Source organism: Lytechinus pictus, chromosome 5 (assembly GCF_037042905.1).
Source record: "Lytechinus pictus isolate F3 Inbred chromosome 5, Lp3.0, whole genome shotgun sequence".
NCBI classification, from domain to species: domain Eukaryota; kingdom Metazoa; phylum Echinodermata; class Echinoidea; order Temnopleuroida; family Toxopneustidae; genus Lytechinus; species Lytechinus pictus.
The window spans coordinates 12,637,243-12,652,894 of NC_087249.1; the positions used below are offsets into that span (position 1 = coordinate 12,637,243).

At 34.0% G+C, this 15,652-nt stretch overlaps 1 protein-coding gene and 1 long non-coding RNA gene across 2 annotated transcripts in view; both read right to left on the reverse strand.

The window, feature by feature from the left end:
* Positions 1–479: 479 nt before the first annotated feature.
* LOC135154243 (uncharacterized) lies at positions 480–7,226 on the reverse strand. The gene is made up of 2 exons (XR_010293633.1): positions 7,018–7,226; positions 480–3,321 (listed from the first exon to the last, which is right to left on the reverse strand). It is a non-coding gene; the product is annotated as an uncharacterized LOC135154243 (long non-coding RNA).
* Positions 7,227–10,473: 3,247 nt separating this feature from the next.
* Positions 10,474–15,652, reverse strand: part of LOC129261790 (ras GTPase-activating-like protein IQGAP1) — a 98,025-nt gene continuing 92,846 nt past the window's right edge. The window contains exons 39-40 of the mRNA XM_064099837.1: positions 14,790–14,898; positions 10,474–13,799 (exon numbers count right to left, since the gene is read on the reverse strand). Coding sequence (XP_063955907.1) covers positions 13,686–13,799; positions 14,790–14,898 — 223 coding nt within the window. The 3' untranslated portion in view covers positions 10,474–13,685. The remainder of the gene's footprint in view (positions 13,800–14,789; positions 14,899–15,652) is intronic.

The window sequence follows — 15,652 nt, forward strand, 5'->3', positions numbered from 1 at the left end:
ATTTTTCAAAATTTGAAAAAAAAAGGATTTTAGGCTTGAAATAGGAGAAATAGAAATAAAGAATTTTTTTTTTTTCAATTTCGGTCGGCAGCTCTGGACCTAGAGATATTATAACATATGAAAAAAAAATTGTCATAATGTCAATGAAAGATCATTGTTTGCCGATATTGAAAAAAAATACCCCCAATAAACTGAGAATCTCCGTTTCCCTTTCTTTGGGATGCTCTGTACACATGTACATTACAGGGGATTTCAACATTGGTTGCAGGACTGTTGCGAACATTGCTATTTTGTGTAACATTGTAACAAATGATCGCACAACCAAATGTGAAAGTACATTCAGAAGAGAGAAAGAAAGAGAAGGGGAGAGAAGAGGGGTGAGAGAGAGAGAGAAAGAGAGGTTGGAAGGGGGGGGGGGTTATAGGGGGACAAGTTTCTTATGAAACCGGGTACAAGAATAAATACAAGTAGCCAAAATGAAGAGTATCAATATCTTTTACTGTCGAGGTGGATGTTTCGAAAAGCTCTTCGCAAAGTAATGCACGACTTTATTCATGACCAGAACATAATATTAGGTACTATGTCAGCACTATGGCACAAGAAAGGAGCACCAGTTTGGCGTAAAGTCAGTCGAGACTTATGAACAGCTTTATAAAACACCCACCAGGCAAAATAAGGAATTATAAAATCTACCCTCATGTCATTAGCAGAGGAATTTACATTTTAGATTTTCTTGGTGTATTTTCGAAATAGACCTACCACAATATAATCATACAATCATGATAGGACATAAAATAAGAAAGTTATGGCAATTCTGTTCAGTATGCAAATGAGTCAACTGATGACTCCACCAACTCACGGTTTCTTTGTATTTTATCATCATGTGAATTCTGAAATATCTTCATATATTTTCCTTATTATGACGTAAAACCAGGTTTGATTTCTTCTTTTATGTGATTGCCGTAGTTGCAATCTATTTTGATTCAACGAAGATGTTTTTGGGGTCGAATCTGCGGAAAATTGAAATAACCTGTTTCTTTAAAAAATACAATCATACAATGCAATTGTTTTGTGAAAATAAGCAAAAAAATCATAATTTCATAACTTTCTTATTTTACATCTGATTCTTATAAAATTTTGATTTTGATTATTTGATGTTTTCCTAGCACTATTCAAACCCGCTTTTCTGTTGGGTGGACTTGCCCTTCAAAATACTATTTTAAAATAGTCAAAAGAGAATTTTGGCAAAGTGGACTTTCATTACTTTTTGTTCATACATTAATAACGATTTTAAATATACATTGTTTCTTACTTCCTAGGAACGAATATCTAAGACCCATTCTAAAAAAGGGGGGTCTGTTTAATTGTTTGCATCATTAAAGATTCCCCTTGTTATTAACATGAATTTATATCCAAGATGGGGTAAGATATCTGGATAAGTTAAATGTTCCACACTTCTACACTTCACTCGTTAACCACCATTGTCAAAATGCAAGTGACGGTGTATTAGCAATGTACATCATACTAGTAAAAAAAGAGCAATCAATCAATAAAAAATATTACAATAATAATACGCAAAATTTATGTAGCGCTGTTTCTATAAGCGCTGCATACAGTACCAATTCACTACCCCTTGGAGGAGATAAGAGTGCCAAATGTAGAAGGTGAAAGTGGATTGTCATTCCCTCCTCATTGCAAAGAGAAAAGATGTGGAAGCTTACAATTTTTTGCTTAAAATGTTATTTAATTTCACCAAACTATAACATATTCCTTTAATTTCCCTTGCTTCTGAGTTTATATATATATATATATACAAAAAATCCATGGACCAGAGAGCGTGTTTCTAATTAAATCCACCAAAGCCTTAAAAAATACATATAACATGTTTAAGATATAAATGTTAGACGTATGGTAGAACAAAAAATGACCGAATGCAGCCTCCTCCTTTAGCTAGTTATATAGAGAATTTACTTAACAACAAGGGGAATGTCCCAGCTAGGAACGTTAAATATGCCTATTACAGCAGAATTCAGTCAGCATTTAGGTTATGTATAAAAATGCAAAATTTTCCTGCACGCAAGATAGACAAAGTTTTTTTTTTCTTATCTCGTTTTTGTTTTTACATGATTTTGTCTGAATAATGCCAATAAAAATGTGAAAAAAAATCGCGGAAAAGAGTATAACGTTGCTGCATTCGCGGAGGGAAGATGAACTAATTTGATTGATCAATTTGTTCCATTGAATCCACTGATCTTCACACTTTTGTGGTGAGATCAGTGACACATTAAGAGTTGTGTTACAATCAGTATAGCTGTGCGTCTAATTTCACTTTTAATTTTTTTTCTCACTAATCATTGTAAGTTTGTCTTATGTTATGATTTTTTTTTATAAAGAAAGCATAACTGTGCGGCGTAAAACTACCTACCGAATTCGGAGAGGATACTTGGGACTGATCGAAAATCCCATTTTGGATTAAAAGTCACGGAAATAATCAAATTATCTGGGTTTATAGTTTTTAAACAATTGAATTTCACTCTTTCAACAATGAATTCTGATTGGTAAAAAATACATAATGATGGCTATGCGATATGCGTGGGCTTGAAGGGGGGGGGGGGGTGAAATAAATTTCCTCTAAAATGTCATATTATGGTCAATTTTGCGAACTACACTTTTTTTTAAGTATTCTCTTGGAGGTTGCTCTAACAGTGCCGATATATAACTTGCCAATGTAGATAACACCACACATAATTTTATACATCTTTTTTTATGATGCACAGAAGGCCTGAACCCCCCCCCCCCCCCCCCCACTCATCCTGATTGTAAAACAACCCTTAACATTCTTTGGAATATTCCCGTCATCCCCGGGCCCGTCATGTAACCCGGAAACTCCCGCGTAAACTTCCTCGGACTCGCGGGCCGGCAGAAGGCCAATAGCCTTACTGGATCCTTGATCACCCCTCACCGTGATGAGACTGCATATATAGGGTACACTTTCCAATCATAGTATCTGCAAGATATATTCGTCGGTCGAAGAACACCTTCCACTCCCTCTTCCTTCTCTTGGTAAAACTGCGGGTAGGCCTACACGTCGACGTCTGACCTCATCTCACAATGTAACAGCTGGATACCTCATAAGAACAATCTGCTATCCTCCTCACCCGCCATCAATGATCTCCTGAGCATCATCTCCTGATCATCATCTCATGTTCCATTTCTCGATGACCACGCCGCATGGATGGTATATCCCACTTTCAATCATGGCCCAGGATACATCTTTTATAGTCTACATAAGCCTATAGGCTATTCTGCGCTGATGAGAAACTAAGAGAAAATAAAAATAAGTCAAATAGTCATACATGTATACACTTTCTATTCTATGTCATCCCAAACAATATGGCGTAGGCTGGGGTGGGGCGGGGTGCACCCCTCCCGCCCCACAGAGTCATAGGAGTTCCACCCTTATATAGCAAAACAAAAGAAAAATATTAAACAGCTAAAAAAGGAATAAAATATGATAAATTAAAATTACTGGAAAGAAAGACCCCTCCCAAAACCCCGGACCCTTTAATTCTCTTAGCAGCCTGAAATCAGTATGTTAATCACTTTGAGTATCTTCCCCCTAATCCTTATTCCTACCGTTTGATTGATTGAAAGTAAAAACTGTGCATGCCGTGGCCATAGTAGTTTTGCCATTCATGTAAAATGTAACAATCCCACCAGAACTCATGCAGGCGCTGCCCATAGGTGGGGCGATTAAGAAAAAAAATTATGCGACCCAAAGAATTTTGACACCCCTACCTTTCCTGTTAATTCTGGCAAATAAGCAATAGCCAATATAAAAGGCACATAGCAGATGCCCCGTTGTCGATCAGCAAAGACGTTCAATAATTATAATTTATATATGAATTTTCGATATTCCGACTTGAAAACTGGACATTCTCAGATTTTGTAATCACAATAGGTATTTAACTGATGTCAGCGCGGAGCGCGAGCCGATAATTTTGGATATTCAACCAGAAAATCCAAAAGCTGGCTAGTTTACGCACGAACAAGATGTATTTAAAAAAAATGTGAGCGCAAAGTGCAAGCTGGTTTTATTAGGTTTAGACATAAAAACCGAAAATTCTATGCATCTTTTTTTTTATTCATGAAGATGATGGGTATATATCTTCTTAAAGAAACTTGTGAAGTGAGAGGAAAAGCATGAGCTGACAATTTTTGATATTCCTATCTAAAGCCTGGACATTTTAAAGCAGCAACGAACTATATAGCGGCCTTAACGGCGCCACCACAAGTCCTCAACTACTCACATCTGGCCAGTATAATGCAACATTCTGAGCTGTGTAGTCTTGTAATATAGACCCACTTGAATAATAATATACTATAACTTAGAGGCGGCGGAACCGGGGAGCGGGAGGGAACTTGACCCCCCCCCCCAAAAAAAAAAAGTCCCCTTAGGAAAAATGCTTTTTTAAACATGGAAAGTGCCCTTTTTTCAAAATGAAATGGCCTTTTTGAAGTAAAACATAATAGTTTTAGGTTAGAAAATCACAAAATTGTTTGATCGCGCTTCGCGCTCGCATCAATTATTGTCTGGTAAGGTACTCATCCTGTTCATGGTTAGACCACAATATTTTTTTCAGGTTGGAATATCATAAATTTTTGGATCGTGTTTTGCGCTCGAATAAAAAAATAATGTTTAGTAAGGTACTCATTCTGTTTTTGTTAAAAAAAATGCTTAAAATGACCAGTTTTCAGGTTGGAATATCAAACATTTTCAGCTCAAGCTTCGCGCTCGCATTATTCTATTGGTGAAATATATATCCTATTCATGAGTTATTAAATGTACTCCTTAACAGGTTCGTTTTCTGGTCAGTATATTACAAATTTCAGCTCGCGCTCCGCACTATTGCTTCAGTTAGATACACATCTTTTTCATAATAACAAAGTGCTTTTAATGTTCATGTCTTGTATGAAATGTCCAGAGGTATGAGCTTGCGATTCACACTCGCAACATCTTGTAAGGATGACTTTTGAACAGTAATTAGCGCCATAATTTACTAAAAAGCGAGTTTTACTACTTCAGATTTGCAATTTTTCGTTCGAAACCGATCGCTCGCTACGCTCGCTCGCAGAAGAAATAAAGCCTAAATATGGATGTTATCAATCAGAAATTACTTTAAAAAGGCTTGCTCAACTTGATTACTACAAAACACACAACTGCTTCACGCAGATGATAATCTCATGGTGAAAATACCCATTTGTACCATAATGCCCATTTTGACATATTATAAGTGCCCTTGTTTGCTTTGCCCCCGCAAACGAAAATACGTTCCGCCGCCCCTGCTATATAATTCACCACTCAATACATTCATACCACAATCACTATGTTACCAAGGAACAAAACAAGTATATAGGCCTACTTTCTTTAAAAAAAACATTAGTTTCTCTGAATTGATACGATCGATGCTCTATTTTTTTTTTACATTTTCTTCGAATTTAGTGAGATAGGCCAACGCATCATGTTCATGATTACAATTCGTGATTACAAATTTCCCGTTTTTAAAATTTCAGCCCGCGCTTCGATCTCGCAATCGCATCATTTATAGTGCCATCCATCCTCTTCATAATGTTCCTAAATGTAAAACCGTGTTTAACATGTTAAGTATATACAAAAATTACAGCTTCCGCTTCACGCTCGCATTAAGTGTTCTTTATTACATATAATACTGTATTAATATACTAAAATGTATAGTTTTTAGATCGGAATATCAAAAATTTCCTGCTCGCGCTTCGTGTTCGCATCATTTTATTTAGGAATTAAGACACCCATCCTCTTCATGATTAAAAAGAATGAGCGCCCGTTTTGGTTGAAATCTTAAAAGATAATTAAGCTCTAAATAATTGATTGAGATGCATTCATTTCAAAACTGTCGTGTTTTTCAGGTCTATCACAAATTTTCACTTTCCAGCAAACATTCCTAAAACGTTTTCTTTCCACGTCATATATTTAAGTATCGTCCCGTTCTATCTCCTTCTCTCCTTCCTTTTATTTGTTCTCCTCTTCCTCTTAGCCTCTTTTTCCCCTTTCTTTCCTTTTCCCCTCTCCTTCCCTTCTTTTATTCGCTCTCCCCCTTTCTTTAATTCATTTTCCCGACGGGAGCGCAGATTTACATAGTATTAGTACCCTTCACCCTTTAGCTATTCGGCCATGCTCCCAACTAGCTGTGTCACAATTCAATTCAGTAAAAAGCCAATTGTACTGGCATGGTACACCTTTAATTGATCTAGGCAAACGCCAATATGGCGTACTTTAAAGGGATGGTCCTGACTAAAAATATTTATATCTAAATAATTCATAATTCATGGAGCAAAATGCTGAAAATTTCATCAAAATCGGATAACAAATAACGATTTAAGTTATTGAGTTTTAAAGATTTGCATTATTCCGGTGAAACAGCTTTAGGCATGTCTTCAGGAATATTCATTAGGTGGGCAGATGTTATATCCCCACTTGTTTATATTAGAAAATAGGTTTATTCAAAAAATTTCTACCAAGAACTAAACAATTGGATTGACAACTGATTAAGTGCATTGGTATTTATTGCCACAACTTATTTCATCATAATATAGACACATCATCTACACGCACATGTATGAAAAAATGAAACAATTATGATTTCATGTAATAACATAAGGAAAAGGAAAGTGGGGATGTGACATCATCAGCGCACATAATAAATATTCATGACGATGTGCATGACTGTTTTCACAAAATATTGATAAACTTTAACATTCAATAACTTCGTTATTTGTTATCCGATTTTGATAAAATTGTCAGCACTTTGCTTTGTGAATTTTATTCTTTTTAGTTAGATATAAATATTTTCAGCCAGCTTTGACTTCAAGTTTATTTTAGGGTGTCGGCTTACGTAATTTCTCAGAAACAGTTTTAAGAGGTTATAATTTAATTCCTTCAAATTCAACACCTAACATTAAGATAATTATATAACTTACCTGGCCACCACCAAACTAAGTTTTCCCGATATCAGCTTCCTGAAGTTTCTATATCTTTCCCTGCCTCACATGCAGTAATATCACGAAAATAAAATCTGTCGGATGTCTTGTTTTTGGAGAACTAATGTCACTTCCCTCAGCATTTACACCGATGATGTTGTTGTTGCTTGCTGTACATTCTACCCTAGATCTACGAAATACATTTGTCTCTCGCCTACGCTCAGCTGTTCAAAATCCGGTTCAAAATTTCCCGCCATTGTGTGCTCATGTTCTCCCCCAGTGCACGACAATGGATGGTCATGCGTCGTTTTGTTCATGGACTCCAAGTGATTATATAATCTCGGTCAATGTCCTTTCAATAAAATTCAACGCTTCATGTTACTAGATTGTTCATGTCATAGAAGACCAAAAAAAACTTAAGATATAGTAAATTAGATAAAAAGTCACTGAAATTTCGGAAAATCGATGTGGAGAACTTTGTGGAGTTCATTAGCTTCAACTTGAAACAAAAAATGCTGATAATATAGGGCAAGGGCAAAAAGCTCGAAGTGAGCGCGAATAAGTAATAATTTATTCCGTAATACTAAAATGATTTGTTTGCTAACAGTACTTTGTTTACCATATATTAGTGTTCTTCGGGTAAGATAGATAATAGCCTTAATATTCTGATAAATGAAACAAATACTTAGGTACTTTAGGAGAAAACTTATGAGGCGGGTGTATATATCCGTGAAGAATTTTTTTTTTTTTTTTTTCAAATTACATGGGATTACATGGGATTTGCTGTAGGGTTGGATAAACACGAGTAAAAACTTTGGATTTTCGGAATAGGAGCAGTGATAACTTAATAAATAAAGCTGAAATCAGAAGCCTATTCTTTATCAGAAGGTATTCTTTCCACTGATGTAAATTTGCGCCAAAGTAAGGCATGACCGCATTGAATGAATCCAGATGCCAATGATGTCATAATCCTACATGAGTTAGTATGAACATATTTGCAAATCCATTTCCAATTATATTAACTTGAGAATTGATAATAAAAAAGGGTTTAATAAGCAATTATAATGTAACTTACTGAAAAGGTATTTTGAAATGGATTTTAATACATCCCTTGTAGGATTATGACCTCGTTGACATCTGGATTCATTAATTGCAGTTATTCCTTACTTAGGGCTCAAATCAAAATTTACATCGCTGCAAAGAATACCTCCTGATCATCCAACACATAACATATAAAAATGGTATCATATTATTTAGAATACACTCTTTCAGGCCATATATATGTTTTTTTTCCCTTGAATTGGTGATTTGTGAGGTGTCAAGTTTTTTTTTTCAGGTTGGAATATCATAAATTTTTGGATCGTGTTTTGCGCTCGCATAAAAAAATAATGTTTAGTAAGGTACTCATTCTGGTTTTTTTTTACTTCACACGGTAGAACAAAGCTAATTGAAAAGTTTGTTACAAAGATCAACGAATTTTAAAACTTAGAGGAAGAATTGTTAAATAAAAATAACAAAAAGAACAGAAGCCCGGCCTATTTTGGGGTATAAATAAAGAAGGAGGAAGAATACAATAAATGCGAAATATAGAATTCCAATATAAACTAGAAATTTAGTACTGAAGGTGATTAGTATGGATTAGGCCTAATACACCCGCGATATGCCGTTACTATGACAACGCAGTTTCCAACACACTTGGAAGATGATTCTTTCATGTTTTTACCCAAGATGAATGTTCGTGCCAAATTTCAAGAGCAATGGTAAAAAACAACAGGGAGAGTAGTTTTCCTGGGTTTTGGCAATAACATGCTGTTACCATGGTTACCATGGCTACACAATTTCCAACACATTTGGAAACGGGAATATCATGTTTTTACACGAAGACCAATGTTGGTGCCAACTTTCATTAGAACTGGCCTAAAACTGGGAAAGTATTTTGATCCCAACTTTTCTCCCGGGGCCGCGCTCAGTCTCATGTTGAGATTATTTTGAAACCTTTTCAGGGCCCTGTGTAATATTTAAACTCCATTTACTTTCTCGCAAGTCTCATTTATGGCACTGTTTTGTTTTCTCTTCCCTTTTCTATCGAGGTCTCCATCAATGTCAAGCTCTTGGTTTAAGATGACTTTTTCCTACATTTCTGTTATAATGGGTTTCTGATAATTAAACCTAGGTTTAACCCTAGTCTGAACTCGAATTTTAAACCACACTTGTATGGAATGCTTGCTTCATAATATTTCTTCTATATTTATGGAAATTATTATGTATCAACTTATTAAAATTCATTATATTTTTGCATTTTCCTATTCTTCACATTCCATGTCTCTATCAATTTTGGGACAATATATTGCAGCAAGATAAGAATACTTTTTTAATTAGTGAATGAGTTGACAACTGGCACTCCATAAAAGTGTGGTCTAAGTTAACCCAGGTTTAACTAAACCATGACTATCAGAATTACATCCAAAGGGTTTATCTTTTGTTATCAATAAGAACAAAAAACAAACAAATGTCTACAGTTTTGATAATGCAACTTGTTTCCTGACGGTAATTTTTCTTTTTTTTTCTTCATACCTGAACTATGCTTAGATAAATTATTGATGAAATGAAAAAAAAATTAATCAAATCAAGTGATCCAAGATTTTATTATTTCTTTGAAGCAAATGTAATAAAATTCATTCCATAACAATATAAATTTTGATGGTCTTCAAGGGAATGAAATCATATTTATACCCTATTTATACTATCATGTTATTCTATTTTGTAACTCTATTATGTAATGATCTTTGTTCACCCAATCGGGTGTGGGAGGGAAGGCCTGTGGGCCATGGCCATTAAGTTGACCTATTCCCTACCCAGGCTACCTGGTTTGGTGAGAAAGGGTCTAAAAACTATTTGTATTTTTGTACTATTTCTCAATCTTGCATTGTACATGCTGTCTTGTTTTTGATGAAGTGCCGAATAAAATAATAATAATAATAATAATAATAATAATGTGAAGAAACATATCCTTGAAATTTTTAGAAAAAATGTGACAGTTATTAAAAGTTAATTTCTGAAAACCAAAATCACAAAATCTATGGATGTCTGAATAATTATTTTGCTTACAGTTTCATAATGTTGTGATGTAAATGAATTATGCTTCCAAACTCATGTTGGTGCAAGAAAGCCCTAAACAAAACCTTTCGCACACCCCATCGGTGCAGAAATGCCCTTACACAATGCTCTCATATTACGTGTGCTGTTATAGGCTATTTTGCACGCATGGGATCCACAAAGGGTAAAGTTAAAGGTGTCCTTGCAATGACATGACAAACTACAGCTAACAATCAAATATGGTCACTCTATCCCAACTGAGAGAACCATGGTACATGTATAAACAGCCGTTCTCACTCACCTTACTCACCTCATTATGTACAGGTACTGGACAAATCTCACTCCAAACTATTTATAGTATCCCTTATCATATTTATGTTTATTTCACTTGAAACGGTACAGGCAGCCTGGTATCAAGACATTATAAACAAAACAAAAAATAATGGCCACAATAGAGAGACATGAAACATACGCTCAAATAAAAACTTTTAAACTAAACCGAATTACAATCAAGACTTTCAATATACAAGCTATGCTAAACAACCCCTAGTATAGGATGCATCTCAAACAAAAACAGCCCTTCTTTTTTTTCTATATTGTTCTGTCATCTTTACGATTCCAGCTCAAATTTACACTGGAATTCAAGGTAGTTTGAAAGGTTTCAAAACCTTTAAACACAAAACAAAACTGTTAACAACATCAACAAAAAATGTCAGATGTTTTCATTTTGGTTAAAAAATCAGCAAATTATTTTTGGTAATGTTCTGGTCCATAAGAAGTATTGGTCATATCACAAGAGAATGGAAGGAGAATAAGAAGCTTAATATGATAGAAATTGTACACAGCTACTCACATAAATTCATATTTGAAATATGAAATATACAATTGTTTTTTACATCAACCAAAGCTTGCACAACATATTTGACAATAAATTCCAAAAGAATGATATAATAAATTGTAGCATGCATACCATATGGATCTCTGCCAATGCGCATCAAATAAAAAAAAGAAAAGCAGGAAAAAGTATATATGATGTAAAAAAAATCTGAATATACACTTACATGATAGATGTAGTTGCATGAAAGTTCAAACCTGACCTAAACAAAATATGTATATATCATCAGTTGGGAGCCAGAAGGGCATTATTGGAGTTGAAAGATGTTCTGTTGAGAACAAGGACACTATTGCTGTACAAAGTCAATGTTAATATCGCCCTTCTGGTTCTCAACTAAACATCTTTGACCTGCTACATATATACTTGTGTCATTTATTTATTTGGAATGCCCTATCTCATATTCAATCAAAAGTGAAAAAGACTACAAAAGGATAACAGATACAATATCATTTTTAATGAAACACATATTTAGAAGACTGCTGAGAAACGATACAAAATTCAGGGAGGCATTACTGCAATAATAATTTCATCGTTTATTCTTTTATACCAAATAAATAAAAGAAAAGAGATATGAGTCCAAAATTTGAAATGCTTTTCAGCAATCGCAACGATAAATATTCAATGTTATCATATTTCCATAAAGAATGACGGGTGTATTGACATAGACAGAATTTTAATTGCTAGTGAAGTTATACTTATCAAGCAAAATATATATAAATATACAAAATACATGATTGCTATACTTATGAACTACATGCCACCAACCATCACTACAGCAACACTAAACCCAGCACCAACTTACAATTGAGGAAATTTCAATTTATAATTTCTTTTTTTTTAGTTGAATGAATTCAATCAATTTAGAACTATAAGTTACTCAATAATCCTTCATAAAACAAATATACATGCATGCTTTCCTTCTAAAGGCTAGCATGTTATTAACATCTAACACATTTCTAAATAAAAAGCCATTACAAATGAAAGGCAACTTTCTTGACACAAGAAATCAAAATAAAAAAACTTTGCATAGAAGATCGTTATTCAAATATATGCAGGAGATAATTAAATTCATGTATCTTATTAAAGCAATTGACAAATTGCAAATGAATTCATTCTTCGATGAAAAATCATAATACTAATCGTTGAACCATTTCATTCATGTTGTGAAATACATTATCACAACTATATGATTCAAATTTGTTGTTATGAAATATGCAAAGGATTGTGATCATTAGTATTACTATATTTTCACTTTTTATGCTTTGCATCAGTAGGGTAGTCACATACATTTATAGATCTCCATGGTAAAATTCATGTATATTACTAACAGTTCATTGTTACTGATGACTCTGTTAAAATCATGTCCCATGAACTTGAATAAATATCCTTAGATTCTTGCAGGAAATAAGCAATAATAATAACCAATAGGTTTTTAAAACTTATTAAGTCGCCTTTTTCTTATGCAAAACTTACGATCAATCCAAAAATGACCTGAACATTATTTCATGTCAGAGTCTTCACTTTGTAAGCCTGAAAGAGGGACCTTCCTCTCATTTGCGGATGTAAAAAAAGACGGAAGGCTTAAAATCGGCTTGGAAGATTACTCTATATAAAAACCTGTGAAAGCCCATGGTTGCCATGACAATCTAGAACTATTTGAGTCACTTCAAATAAAGAAAGTTTCGAAAAAAATGCATATTGTTTGATCAGCTGACCATACAGGTTTATAAGAACACTTTGGAAGATCTTCTGTGGCTTACTACAAACATTATCTCCACTTCATTGAAATTACAAGGCTTTTTATGAGAAACCAAAAAATGTTTCATAAAAACATCAATCATAAACATATTTCTCCCCTACAAATTACCCTCTTGGTCACTTTGAAAGAAAGTGGAATGAATGACAAAAATCAACAAATCAATGATAAACGAAAACGATATCATTATATTTGAACACATTATAATAATATAATTGAAATGAATATGAATCAGGCACATACATATTTGTTTACATTATTTGAAAATGAGAAAATCATTATCCCTAGACAAGGCTATTGTATATAAATAAGTCAAGATGATCTATTTTAATTTAGCTAGTTTTCCATTGTGCTACATGTACCTTCTTATTGCATTTGTCAAAGAAGTATTCTTAATTTCTCCTGAGAAAATGATTTTTATTTTAAAAAAAGGATTAATTTCATCTTCCAAATTCAATTCAATTCAATATTAAACAATTTATGACAATCTGTATTTAATCAAACATTTTTTTATTTTTTCAACATTATTTTGATAATAACAATAATAATAAAAAACAACCATAGAAGTGAATTATATTCAACAATTTGGTCATAGATCCGACACATCAGGAATCTACAAAAAAAATGGCACAATTAATTGAAAATTATAAGAAAATCATCAAGAGTAAAAAATAGTATGGTAAATAGAACCAGAACAAAAGCTACCACTAATTTGTTATCAATTACGCCCATTTCCAAGCATCTCACTTCATTATCCACACAAAAATACCCCACCTCTTCCAACGTTTGTACCCAACATATTTTAGGTCATTTATAAAACAATCTATATTTCAATATAAGAGTTCATATGTACTTTACAATATATTACAAACTTTACAAAGCCTATGTATCGTTGCCATACCTAGCGACATCACTGAACTCCTACTTGCCGTAGAACTTCTTGTTGAGGAGGAAGATAAGGAGATTGACGTTGATCTTTGCTCTGCCGAACATGTTCATCACTGCGGCGCCCTCGTACTGTAGCTGAAGAAGATCCTGTAGATTACGCAAAGAAACAATTTATAACAATCGTAATGATAATGATATCCACATGAAACATTTATATAGAGCTGCATATAATTAGCCAAGCTTTAGTACAGCTGCCAATGTTTCAAGACTGAAAGACTCCATTAACCTTTTGCTTGTTTACTTGACTAGAGTATTAAACAGTGAACTGCCAACTTTGGCTAGAGTCACATTTCATTCACTATACATACAGAGTCTATTGTAAACCACAAACACAATAGTGATGCGTGCCATTGCAAGGTCATACATAGATATTTTTTTCGGGGGGGGGGGGGGGTGGGCAGGATGCATAAATATTTGCGAAACTCAAAACCTAAGGGCCTAAAGTGGCCGAGCTTGTTCTTTGTGTGCTTTTGCATTTTAAAAAGTGAAATTGAAGGATTTCGTCCACTCTGGTGAAAATTTGTGAAAATTTTCAGTAATAACACGTAGGTTTTCAAAATTTCTTCGGAGACAACCGCCCGCTGCATACGGCCATGTTGCATTGTACCATGTACAGACAAAGCTTTTCTGAACAATTAAGCAATCAAAAGTTATTGTGGATTGAATAAGCAAAGTCCATGCAAAACCCCTCTTTACGGTTGCACCCTAAAACTATTGTGGCACAAGAGGGATTATGCCAATGGCAGGTAGAGAGTTAAAGACCTGTAATTGTTATCATTGGCCGTGTTCTGAAGTCAGGTTTAATGTAGACCATGGTCTAACTGGGCTAAAATTTTGGGTAGCCAAACACGTCAAAATTTTGTTTACATTATATGCTTCACATGTTAACTGAGCTCTTTCCTAATTTTTATATGGTGAAACAACTGTCTTGTTTATCCTTCACAGACAGTTGAGAATGAATACACTGACATCTGCATTTAGATATTTATGTGATCTCTGGCTGTCCATACTTAAATCACAACTTTCGACAAGAGATCAAATAAACCAGACTTTAGGGTACGGGCCTTTGACACTGACCTGGAAAACAAGTTCTACGCTATCCATCTTGACTCCAAGGAATTTAGCCGACACATCAAAAACACCGGGCACATTGGTAGCCGAGATCTCAAACATGACGTTCTTGAATCTAAGGAAATGGAAACAAACATACAGAAATCATCTCTCTGGTAGTTTAAATGGGTGATGCATGAGATTAGATAATAATAATACATAACATTTATAAGGCGCTTACTACAGGCGTTTCCAAGTGCAAAGTATTCTGTTTATGGTTTATATTTAGGGGGAAAAAAAAAAAAATTAATTATGACAAAACTAATACTAATAATTGACCAACCCACAACTGAAAATTATCTACGAATTCTTGACACATTAATTTGTATTAAAAAATGAGGCATTTTCTTTTTTTTTTAACTCAAAGGTAATATGATAAAAGCCTTGCTTCATGTGAATGACTGAAAATCAATCTACGAACACAATGCAATGAGAATTGTTCTTTTGCAAAGCCTGTAGGCCTACTGATAGCATTAAAGAGAAGATGAATTATGATGATTGTATAGATAAGTTCAATTGCACGAAAATGTGTCTGTGGCACGCGAAGGGTAAACAGGTAGGTTTTGAGTGAGTTGCCCTGGCATCTGCTTTATAGCCCCCCCCCCCTTTAGATCATACATATTTATGCAGTTAAAAATTGTCTTCCCTCTTTTTCTTGTTATATCACTTTTATACAGTTTACGATTTTATTAATTTTTTTAGGTGTATCATTTACTTTGTCAATCATTTGTAATTTACAAAAAATATCATCACTACATGTATAAGGCTTTTTAATTACATATGAATGCATTGTATAAGTCAACATACAGCTATATTAAGATTCGATTTGA